This window comes from Charadrius vociferus, unplaced genomic scaffold (assembly GCF_000708025.1).
Source record: "Charadrius vociferus isolate BGI_N301 unplaced genomic scaffold, ASM70802v2 scaffold199, whole genome shotgun sequence".
NCBI lineage: Eukaryota > Metazoa > Chordata > Aves > Charadriiformes > Charadriidae > Charadrius > Charadrius vociferus.
The window spans coordinates 875,637-887,165 of NW_009650091.1; the positions used below are offsets into that span (position 1 = coordinate 875,637).

General features: G+C 44.2%; 1 protein-coding gene across 2 annotated transcripts; it reads right to left on the reverse strand.

Moving 5' to 3' along the window:
• Positions 1-1,550: 1,550 nt before the first annotated feature.
• PCDH18 (protocadherin 18) lies at positions 1,551-11,252 on the reverse strand. Of its 2 annotated transcripts, none has more exons than XM_009892168.1 (4): positions 8,748-11,252; positions 7,678-7,763; positions 7,379-7,542; positions 1,551-2,722 (listed from the first exon to the last, which is right to left on the reverse strand). In XM_009892168.1, the coding sequence occupies exons 1-4, from the start codon at positions 11,250-11,252 to the stop codon at positions 2,055-2,057; spliced, it is 3,423 nt and encodes a 1,140-aa protein (XP_009890470.1). In that variant the 3' UTR covers positions 1,551-2,054. The 2 variants fall into 2 exon arrangements, with proteins under 2 accessions (XP_009890470.1, XP_009890469.1); XM_009892167.1 differs by having other exon boundaries at positions 7,678-7,766.
• Positions 11,253-11,529: the final 277 nt, after the last annotated feature.

Sequence of the window (11,529 nt, forward strand, 5' to 3'; positions counted from 1 at the left end):
TTCACTATTCAGGTGTCAAGAAATGTCTACGTGTCTACAAATGTCACATTTACAGCACTGTGAAACCAACAATGAGATTAAAGTTCCCTTACACACAGACAAAACAAATAAACCTTATGCAGACAACAAAATTCTGGCTTTTTTAGGTAACGTTAAACAGGATTTTTCTGTATCTACCATTAGAAAATATTCTAGAGGATACTTTACAAGTGCAATTCCCCAGAAGGAAGGAGAAAGGCTGAGGGACTTGGGTCTTTTCAGTCTGGAGAAGACTGAGGGGGGACCTTATTAATGCTTATAAATCCTTAAAGGGAGGGTGCCAGGGGGATGGGATGTCTTTTTTCAGTGGTGCCCTGTGACAGGCCAAGAGGTAACGGGCACAAATTTGAACATAGAAAGTTCCATCTAAACATGAGGAGGAACTTCTTTACTTTGAGGGTGGCAGAGCACTGGCACAGGCTGCCCAGAGAGGTGGTGGAGTCTCCCACTCTGGAGACATTCCAAACCCGCCTGGACACAATCCTGTGCAACTGCTGTAGTTGACCCTGCTCTGGCAGGGGGCTTGGACTAGGTGATCTCCAGAGGTCCCTTCTAACCCTGACCATTCTGTGATTCTGTGAAAGGTATGTGCCAGTTTTTATGCCCAGGTTCACTTGGATTTTTTCAACAGTTTTTCACATCTCTGGAAAAAATATACCCTATAAAGAATACGCATCTGCAGCTCTGAATGAGAGCCTAAAATACCAGTTTTTCTGGCCATCTCTTAGTAACTCCACACTCTCCTTAAATGAGCATCATTTGAGAACCCGCCTGTGTTTCTCACCTGTAAAACCAGTTTTTTTGCTATTACAAAAATCTCCCTGTGTGTGACAGGCGAACCAAAAATGGTTTTGAAAAAAAGTAACTAAGGGGACCACGTTGGCTTTTATCTGAGAAATATTAGTCACAACAACCGCTCCCACGGGTGATGGCACCACGGTATAAATGACTCAGTTTTCCTTGAACTGGCTTCAGTACAGGGAGAAACGCTGCTACGGAAGGATGGGATTCAGCGAGAGGCAGTGTACCTGCAGGACAACTCCTTTCTTGGAAGTTCAAGTATCTCTGTACTGCTCCGCAAATACAAGGCAGACGCAATTACAACAGAAGCAAAATATAGCTATAATAAGCTGCTTTCCTTGGAGATACAACATTCCTTTTATTTTGGTGTCATTTACAAGGATAAAGCAGTCCATTGCAATTTTCTATTTACATAAACTGACAATTCAGCTTGAGGTCAGAAAAGCTGATTTAATTCCTGACTTCCGAGTATACACCGCTCACTTGAACTGGCTTTGCAGTGTAACAATGGCAGAACAAATTTGGGCTTTTTTTGCAGAGATAACATTGTAAGTCCCATCACTGAATTCCATAATTTGTTCACTTGGGAAAACACTTACTTGTAAAAGAGAGGAAGACCCCAGCCTGCAATAATCCATTAATTAAGTGGGAAAACGATTTTATAGACCAAAAGCATCAAAATAAAAAGGACATTTTAGGCTTCATGGGAGTTGACAACTCTTTATTATAAGAATGAAACATTGCAACAAGGTGTTGGATCATTTATTGAAACTAATGTTTGCATAACTTTTCAGTGGTTTGAATTGGTATTTTTAACATTTGAGCCTTAAAAGAAATAAAAAGGGAAAGCAATATCCCTCCTTTCTTTTTTTTTAACATGCCTATGTGGCAAGAATGCTGGAGGTTTGACAAGGGTGGTACCATCTATATACATTTAGGAAAACATGCTTGCCGTGGGTGTACAAAAATAAAATTTATTTGTTAAATTACACATAAATATAAGGTACAAATGTATTTTTAAAATACAGATAAAGATAATCACACTTGCATTGTGTACATATGAAAATACAGTATTTTAATATTCAACATACACAGACACATTTATGATAAATGCAACTAGTTGGCAATGCCAGTTCTTCTCAGTCTGTTTTTTGTTCTTTATTTTTTTCCCTTCCAGTTTTCCATAAACATGGAAAAATAGGCTTTTGAAACAATTAGTTCTGCCGGACGTCTTGCAGCAGCTTGTTAATTTCTGCCACCAGCTCACTGGCATCCATGAGTTCGTGTTTACCATCGCTGAGGTGGTTGAGCACGTTGTCAAAATCATCTTCTTCATAATTCTCTGGGATCTCCTCCATGGCTGGCAGCCACTTAGAGGAAGGCTGCGCGCTCGAGTGAGTCCCCAGAGTGGGCCCGTTGTTGGCAGGGTTTTGGAAATGCGTGCTGGCTGCCCAGGCTGCCACCCCTTGCGGATAATTTACAGTCTTGGCTGGCAAATGTCCCTTCCTGCGCTCCAACGAGTTGGAGCGATCCACCTCGTTGCACTCCGCGTAGGCATCTAGCGAGGGAGGCAGGAGTCGCTGGAAGACGCTGCTCATTTCAGAGAGGAGAGAGGAGGTGCAGGTGTCCCCTGACTCTTCCTCGCTCTGGCAGTCCTTACCAAACGTTGAAAAGCTCTTCTTCTTCTCGCTGGCGTCAGCAGGCTGTGGATCTTCCTCGAGGCCCTGCTGCTGCTGCTGCAGCTGCTGCTGGGGGGACTGGAACTCCTCCCCAGGGATGAACATGTTACTTCTGTAATCAGAGGAGGGAGAGGGCAACGGTGGCATCCAGCACTGGTCGGAGTGCCCCAGGACCCTGCACTCCTCTGTGCACAGCCGCATCGCTGCAAGAGAGAAAAGAGGAGAGTGAGCGTCCCCTTCCTGTTGCACGTATCACTTAGATTCACAGGGACTAACACAAGGACTGAACTTCTCCAAAGATGTTCAAATCTGGTGTCTGGGTTCACTTTCCGGAGCACCTCTCCTGTAACGACAGGCTGAGAGAGTTGGGGTTGTTCAGCCTGGAGAAGAGAAGGCTCTGGAGAGACCTTATAGCCCCTTCCAGTACCTAAAGGGGGCCTACAGGAGAGCTGGGGAAGGACTCTTTATCAGGGAGTGTAGCAATAGGACGAGGGGTAACAGTTTTAAACTGATAATAGATTTAGGTTAGATATTAGGAAGAAATTCTTTACCCTGAGGGTGGTGAGGCACTGGAACAGGTTGCCCAGAGAAGCTGTGGATGCCCCATCCCTGGAGGTGTTCAAGGCCAGGCTGGATGGGGCTTTGAGCAACCTGGTCTAGTGGGAGGTGTCCCTGCCCATGGCAGGGGGGTTGGAACTTGATGGTCTTTAAGGTCCCTTCCAACACAAACCACTCTATGATTCTGTGTGCAGGAAGGTGGCAAATGGAAATGGTCTGGACTGAAACATACTTCCATTTCCAAATGGTCTCAAAAAACAAGAATGATAAATGCAGAACATGTAAGACAGTAATGTGACCTCTTAACTAGAGTTGAAGATCAACGTGTAAATCCCAGGTGGAAAACTAACACTTGTGACATAAAGCCACTCACTCCCTTTGTACAGTGCTGTTTCGTACAACAAATATAACATAAAATGAAGGTGTTTATACCTCCAAGCATTTACTTAAGTTTTAGTGAAGTCTTCCACATGTAATTAGAGAAGCATATCAGAGTAATAAAGTGGGAATAAATAGACAAAGGAAAGAATAAAAATGTGCAGAGGGACCTCCCTCTTCATTAACACCCCTCCTTTTGACCTGACAGTGAGGTGTATGTTGAACACGAGGTGATCCACTGCCATGTTACCTTTTTAACTGAATCAGTTAAATCTTGACCCAGTATCAGAACACCTAGGGCTTAACTCACACCCCGTGTGACTCCAGTGTTTATTCTGGAGTTACTCTGAGGTGCACTTGCAGGTCTGTAGCTCAGGTTACTGGAGCGTGCTGGCTCAGGCCTTGGCACAAGGGGGGCTCTAACCCCCGAGGTGGGCATCCAGGCCAGCCAGGAGGGCTGAAGAGCAGAAGACAACAGAGCTGCTCTTTCAGCTGCTTGCTTTTAGTGGTGTCTCTCAGGGAGAAGCAATACGATGGGGCAAGGGACTGCATCCCTGGCAGCTACGCTGCTCTGAACTGGCCCACCGAGGGGCATGGCAAGAGTCCTCCTCAAACACCTCTCCCACTGAAGCAGCTTGGGAAAGGTCCCTGGAAGCAGAGACAGGCGAAGCCCTATTTGACAGACCTGCAGAGAGTCATGTGCCAGGAGAGAGGCCAAATTTTCCTCTCCAAAGTGAACCAACTCTGTTGGACGTGAAGCCACGGCTCGGGCTGGGGGCTGCCCGGGTCCTGACAGAGCTGCTGGAGAAGACCTAGGTGCTGCAGGGGCCACTACCTTGATTTTGAGTCACATACTTCAAAAGAAAGTTTTCAGAAATGCCAGACTCATCGCATTATGCCTATTTTGACGATAAGAAACTTTTGCCCTCATCCCCTATCAATTAATGGTTAGATTAGCCCAAGCAGAATAGAGTTTCTTCTTCTCTCTCTGTATACATTGAATACGCAAGAAATGCTTGCAGTCGTGCCCTCTAAGTTTTCCTCACTCTCTCATCACATTTCCCATCTGGCTCTGGATCCCCTCAGTTTATCAAAAAATCTTTTTGCGATGGCATAAGCAGAACTGAACAGAGTATTTCAGCTTAGGACGTATCAGTGATTGATAAAGTCCTACTCTCGTGGTGTCAGCGTTATTTTTCTCGGCGCTTTACACAGCCTATCATTTTGTTTGCTTTCCTAATGCCCTTTCCATTCCTCTGAGTACAAACTTCCTCTGTGTCTTACATGTGAGAGCATGAATTTCTTCAAGAATAGTGGTTCAGGCTGAATATTGCACAAGCTACTGCTGATCCAGTGGGCTTCAAACAAACGGAGCAACTATAGAAAATATCAGTGGCTGAAGTTTTGACACGAGTGACTGAAATGCCTTCAAGTGCTTTGTTGCTGTGTATGAAAAGCACACGTGTGCTGTTTTACAGAAAATGCCTAAGAGTTAGAAAGGAGAAGAGATATCCAAGTGATCCATAGTTCTTGGACCAGCTCTCAACTCATCCCAGAAGGTGAGGATTACTCCTCTAATTAAGAGGACTCCTGTAAATTAATGGGAGACTTTCAATGGTCTAGCATTTCCTTAGTAGTGAGGGCTGTCTTATTGGGAGTTTTGTTACTGATGTTATCGGGATTGGTTCTGGTATAAAATAATAAATGCTGACATTCCTGAACATAAGATCAAAAGATACTCTGAGGAAATTGAATGGTGTCATAGTCTGTCCTTAAACCAGCAATAAATAAAAAAAAAAACAACCCAGATGCACAACAGCATTTTTTTCTCCCCAGAACTTAAAGCTTATTGGCGAGGATTTAAGAAGTGAGAGAGAAAGAAACAAGTCTTTCAAGGACAGTTATTTAACTTTCTGATCATGTCACTTTTGCAGTTTCGAGGGACTGGCGCCATTCCTTTCCAGTTCCACCTTAAAGGCACAAACTGAAAGGGCTTTCCCACAGCATTTTGCCTGTGTCCAGACTGACAATGCAGAGACCTTTCAAAATGGAGAACAGAAAACCTCAAGGAAGTTTTCTTTTCCTTTTTATTTGTTTGGATTACAGATCAATTCGGGTCTCATCTGAACAGGTTCAGCGTACTCGTCTGATGGATTAAGACCACGCATAGATCCAAGTGGACATCTGGGTGAGACTAAATGCCCATCTCGATAGCCCAACCCAGTTCCGTCTGCACTCAGCAGGCGTTTTCCTTACTTTGAATGAAATTAGCCGGGCACTTTTGGAAACCCTACCCTTTGGCTTCCTGTTTAGAAACCGAATCGCAAGAGCTAGAAACGAGTCATGGGCATTTCAGCTAGCCAAGGGGGCAACCACTCCCGCCTGCTGGCAGCCCCCCAGCGGCCCACCGGGAAGGGGACAGCTCTTCCTTGGCAGCAGCGGGGCTGGATGCCAGTGCAAACACCACCGCACTTGAAGTTCCCCCAGCAACCAAGAGCTCCAGCAGATCCCTCCCTGCCTCCTCACTAACCATAGGAGAGACTGAGACATGCCTCGTGCTGGCTGGCAGAGGAATAAGGAGGAGGAGCCGGGGGAGAGGAGGATAAAAATATATTAGGGCCCCAGATTTAGGTTAAGGATTCTGGAAAAAAATAGTAACTTTTCAAGGTGTCTGGATTTGAAATGTTGGGTACCTAAGACTAAATTGAGGGGGCAGGTGGATGCCTGGGTAGGCGACACAAGACCTAGTCTGGAGCAAAATACACCGAGAAAATTTTAAAGTTAGAATGTATAAGAAGAACAAATCAAACTTGTGGGGTTTTCCTCTTGCCTAGCGTGACAGGATATTTCTCAGGGCAAAAGGCAGCAAGGTCGGGTACAATGCCCTCACTGGCTTTTCCTGCAGCACCGCAGCTCCTCTCCTCCAGCCCTGGGCAACACGTGGGGGTCGCTGTAGGAGGGAATATGTGCTGCACCGCCCCACAAAGCAACGTACCCCCGTGTATAAAGCGACTTTACTAAACTTTTTAAGTTTACACTCTTGGTTGAGTGAACCATGCTGAAATTACCTGGCCCTATAGGTTATATAGAGAAAACTAAATGCGATGTGAAATAAGTACAAGACCTAGGATGCAACCAGTAGCCACATAATTACTAAAGTGATGACAAAATTCTCATATCTGTACTTAGCATGATTTCCCATAGCCTCTTTTATGCTACTTATGACTGGGCATAAATTTAGAAGTGGTACTTCATACACATGAATACATACGTGTGTATTTATCTTACTTTCACTCACCCTTTTCTAGCTTTTTCCTTTCCTGCCCTCTGCCCCTGAAGAGTACCTCTTAAGCTCTTTCTTCCAGGGTTGCAAGATTTAAAAATCTGGGATACACTTAGACCCTTCCCTCGCCACTCAAGTTCATTTTCCAGTGGGAAAAAATACACTTTTCTTTCTTCTCTATCCATATTTCTAGACCGCTTTCACAATCCATTTCTGAATGGTAGAAGTTTGTATCGTATGGATCAAACCCACTGTGGAAAATGTATCTCCCAAATTATAGTTCAGTGTATTTTTAACAAACTGCAACTGCCTGGCTTTGCGAAAACATCCACCCAGTCATTAGAAGTCTAAGGACATGGAGCAGATCATGCTTTTGGGGAGAATTTGGAACCAGCTCACGATGATGTGAATAATAGAAGAAAGTAGGCATTGCTTTGGGCAGATTTTCAGTTGTGGCTGAGGTTTCATTTTACTGGATATGTGAAGGCTTCCGCTCAATATTTATCATGAAGCGGAGTAAAAAGGAAGGAAACACAGGACCTGAAAGCTAAAGAATCTTTGCTTTCTCAGTAGTAGCTTTATCAAAGTGACAGCCAGGCAGCACTGTAAATAAACTGTTCAGCTTCCATTGTGCTCTTACCTGCAGGAATTCTCCCATCTGTAAGGAAAAGGTCACTGAATCCTTCCCCAAGAAGTCTGTCAATTGGAGACTCTCGCCCCAAATCATAATCACTGTCTCCAGCTTCACTATCACCCCGGCCACTGTCTTTCAAGCTGAATTTATCCATATCTTGGAGGGCATATCTGTAAAGAGAATTGTGGCGATCGTGGAATTAAATTCTCTCATGTACGTCACATTCCACTTTTTGATTAAAAATACATGTCTGGATTTTCTGATATGTGTACACACATACGTAGCAGAACAGTTCAGATCCTTACCTGTAGCTTCTGGAATACTTGTTTCCTCGAAAACTTGGCCTTGGTTGATACTGGCCTTGGTGAAGCATCGAGAGAAGCTGAGAAACCTGCTAAAAAAAAGGTGAAAAGGTGAAAAGACTCATTCCTTGAAATGAAAGCTCAAATTCCTACTTGTAAAACCACTACTTCACTTCTCAGCTTTGTTTGTTGGGTAGTAGTTGTTTTTTTCTTTTTTTCCTTTAAGGTTTAATTAAATCAAATTCCTGCACATATATAATGCAGTACGACAGACTATTTTGTAGTATAGCGTCTGCCAGAGGAAACATCTGAAGACTTTGTACAACGAGGAAATGCACTGCTGTTCATTAGCCTCCAAACTCCTAATGATTAATTCATTAACAAGTAAAACAAGTAATTAAACAGAGGTGGAGTTTTGTTTTGTTTTAAGAGATTAGAATCAACCCTTTACCATTCCAGGATCCTGATTTAAAGTAAAAAGTCAGTGCTCTACACGTAAAGAGTTCCCAGGACGCAGCTCTCATAGAAGCCATTACGCAGCACTCGCAGTAAAAACTGAGATGGGCAGTCTCAAAGTTTGAGATAGAGTGTGCATATATCAGACACACTACGATATGTTGCTACAACAGCTGTACTTAAACTCTGTCAGCGTTAAACCCGACAGTTCTCCATCCCCATTAATGAAAGAATTTCCTGTATTGTTTCTGTATACAAATATTCTGGCACTCTTTCTTAAACAGAGCTACACAGAGGGAAAGGGAAAGCAAACGAGCAAGCAAGAAAGATCAGTAAACCAGAGCACAACACTGTCTATGTTATACTCCGTTGTTTGGACCTTACAGGGAAGAACCAAGAGATAATTCTACCAATAACTGATTTAATCCCGATTCCCCGTGGTAACGGATTCAGTGGATATTGGAGTAAAACTGCAAAGCTGTGACATCTAAAGAGAAATCCCTAACACGTTCTCTTTGGGCGTAGATCTAATTGCCCATAGCTCTCACAGGTTGCACGCAGAGTGCCTCCGTGCTCCCATGAGCGAATGGATGTGCAAAACAAGGTATGGACCTTACCTCAACAGCCGGAGTAGCATGGGTGAGTTCCAGAGAGAAATTTTCGGGCACGTGGTTAGAGGAGATTGTCACCAGGCTGTTCAGCGATTGGTGGCTGTGGTGGCTCTGCCGGCTGCTCATTTGTCCCCTTTCCAGGGTCGGAGATGATGACGGAGAAGCTCTGTGGTGAGACCTGATGGGTAAAGTGCCATTAACCGTTGGCACTAACGTAATGTCCCCTTTGTGGATCTGTCTTGAGGGTCTTTTTGGGTGGTGCTGGTAGGTCGATTCCGCCACACGACAGTTGTAGGACCTGGTGTCCTTTTTCTCCCGATTACATCTTGTGGCAAAGATAACCATAATGACCAACAACACAGCACATATTGACCCTAAGGATATTATCGTTATCATGGAGACATCCAGGGAGGGTTGGCTTACCAAAGTTGCTTCTGTGCTTGCAAATGAATAAACATACTCAAAAACAGTACATTTCAGAAGTGCTTTAGTACTCAGCTGAGGACTGCCTTTATCCTGGACTATCACAAAAAACTCCCATTGTTTTGCTGGAACTGATTCAACACTCACATTGATAGAGATGTCACAGGTTTTGGGATCCATCACAAAGATGCTGTTTTCCTTGTCAGCTGCTATGGAGCAGCTGAGTTCAGAGTTCATACCAGAGTCTCTGTCTGTAGCCCTTATCCTGGTGACAAGAAAGCCAATTCCGGCATCCTTAGGGATTGAGATTTCCGCTGTGCTGTTGCGTAGCGCTGGCCCCACGATGACAGGAGCGTTGTCGTTTTCATCAATGATGGTTAGCACAACCGTGGTATTGCTAACAAGCTGCTGACTCCCTCCATCCCTGGCTTGAACCATAAAGGAAATTTGATTTACTTCTTCGTGATCAAAGGTTCGCAGAGCATAGATCGCCCCGTTGGAGGGATCGATGGTCACGTAGGTGGTTATAGAACTTCCCAAAATATAGCTCTCCAAAATGGTGTAGGTCACCTGCCCGTTGTCGCCTAGATCTGGGTCTGTGGCTGTGACTGATGTGATGTATGCTCCCGGAGAGTTATTTTCCAAGATAACAACTTCGTATCTGTTTGTCTGGAAGCGGGGTGGGTTGTCATTTTCATCACTGATTTGGACAGTAAAGTGTTTCACTGTGGAGAGACTTGGCGTTCCCTTGTCCTCCGCTATTACAGTCAAGCTGTATTCAGATCTCTTTTCCCTATCTAGAGTGGCATTAGTCAAGATTAAATAGTTATTTTCATAAGTCTTTTGAAGTTTAAAGTGGCCGTGCCCATGGAGCTTGCAAACTATCTCTCCATTCACGCCAGAGTCCTTGTCTTGCACTCTCACCAGGGCAACAAAAGTGTCCAGGGGTGACCCTTCAGAAATGTAAGCTACCTCTTCTTTCTCTGGGGACATCAGGTTTAAGTTAATTTCGGGTCTGTTGTCATTCACATCCACAATTTTGATTATAATTTTGCAGTGAGCCGGAATAGAATTTGGCCCCAAATCTTGAGCCTGAGCATCAATTTCATAGGATTTGGTTACTTCATAGTCCACTTGCTTCAGGAGGGTCAGATGTCCCTTTTCCGAATCTATCTTAAAAGTCTCTGTAATTTTGGCAGACACATGACTACTAAAAGAGTACACGACTTTACCATTAGCGCCCTCATCTGGATCAGTAGCATTGAGGTCTATGAGCAAAGTCCCAACCGGGGAATTTTCTAAGAGTTGGATTATATACGACTGTTGCTCGAAAACAGGGCTGTTGTCATTGGAATCAGAAATGCTGATTTTCAGGAGGGATGAGCCAGATCTCTGAGGCACCCCTTTATCCGAAGCCGTGAGTTGGAGTTCGTAACTTGACTTCAACTCCCGGTCCAGCTCTCTAACCACGATCAGCTCTGCATACTTAGCGCCATCAGTCCTGGTTCTCACCTCAATGCTAAAAAAATCATTTGCAGAAAGGGAATAAGTGTGGAGGGAGTTGTCCCCTACATCTGGATCAAAAGCGCTGTCCAGAGGGATCCGGGTTCCTACAGCTGCGCTCTCTGATATCTCGATAGGGATAAGAGCTCTGGAAAACTGGGGAGAGTTGTCATTAATGTCCAGCACTTCAACTTCAACATGGAAAAGCTGCAGATGTTCAGTGGGCAGCGTGATCACATCAAACTCTATGGAGCAGTTTAAGTTTTTCTGGCAAAGTTGTTCCCGGTCAATTTTAGCTCCTATGCTGATTTCTCCATTATCCTCACGGACTACCAGCAAGGGAGAATTCCCCCTCTGCATGGCTCGAAAACGAACCGAGGAAGGGTTAGGCATTTTTAATAAAACATCAGCTACATCCTCCGATAGTCTTGCAATTACTGATCCAACTCTCTGCTCCTCATAAATCCTGTATTTCAAATTCTTGCCCAGCACAGCCTTATTGAAAGATACTATCACCAGTGCAAAAATGAATATAAAGTGCATTTTACTGCCGATTCGATGCATTTGTAAGTTTTTGCAATTCATTTCTCCAAGCAAGTTAAAAAGCAATTATTTCGACTTCCTCCGGTACCTTAAACCCAGCGCTCATCTGGTCCTTTAAAACTTGAAAAACGCTTTTTCTAACCAGCCAAGTAGTAATATCTTACCGGATCAGAAAACTTTTCCTTTCCTTTTCTTTTTTTTTTTTTTTTTTTTTTTTTTTTACCCCCCGTGCAAGGACATCCAAAAACAATCTGTCCGCCATCCACGCTTGTCTCATTTCACTCCTCGCTCCTCTTCCAGCCTGAAACCGTGTCCGGGC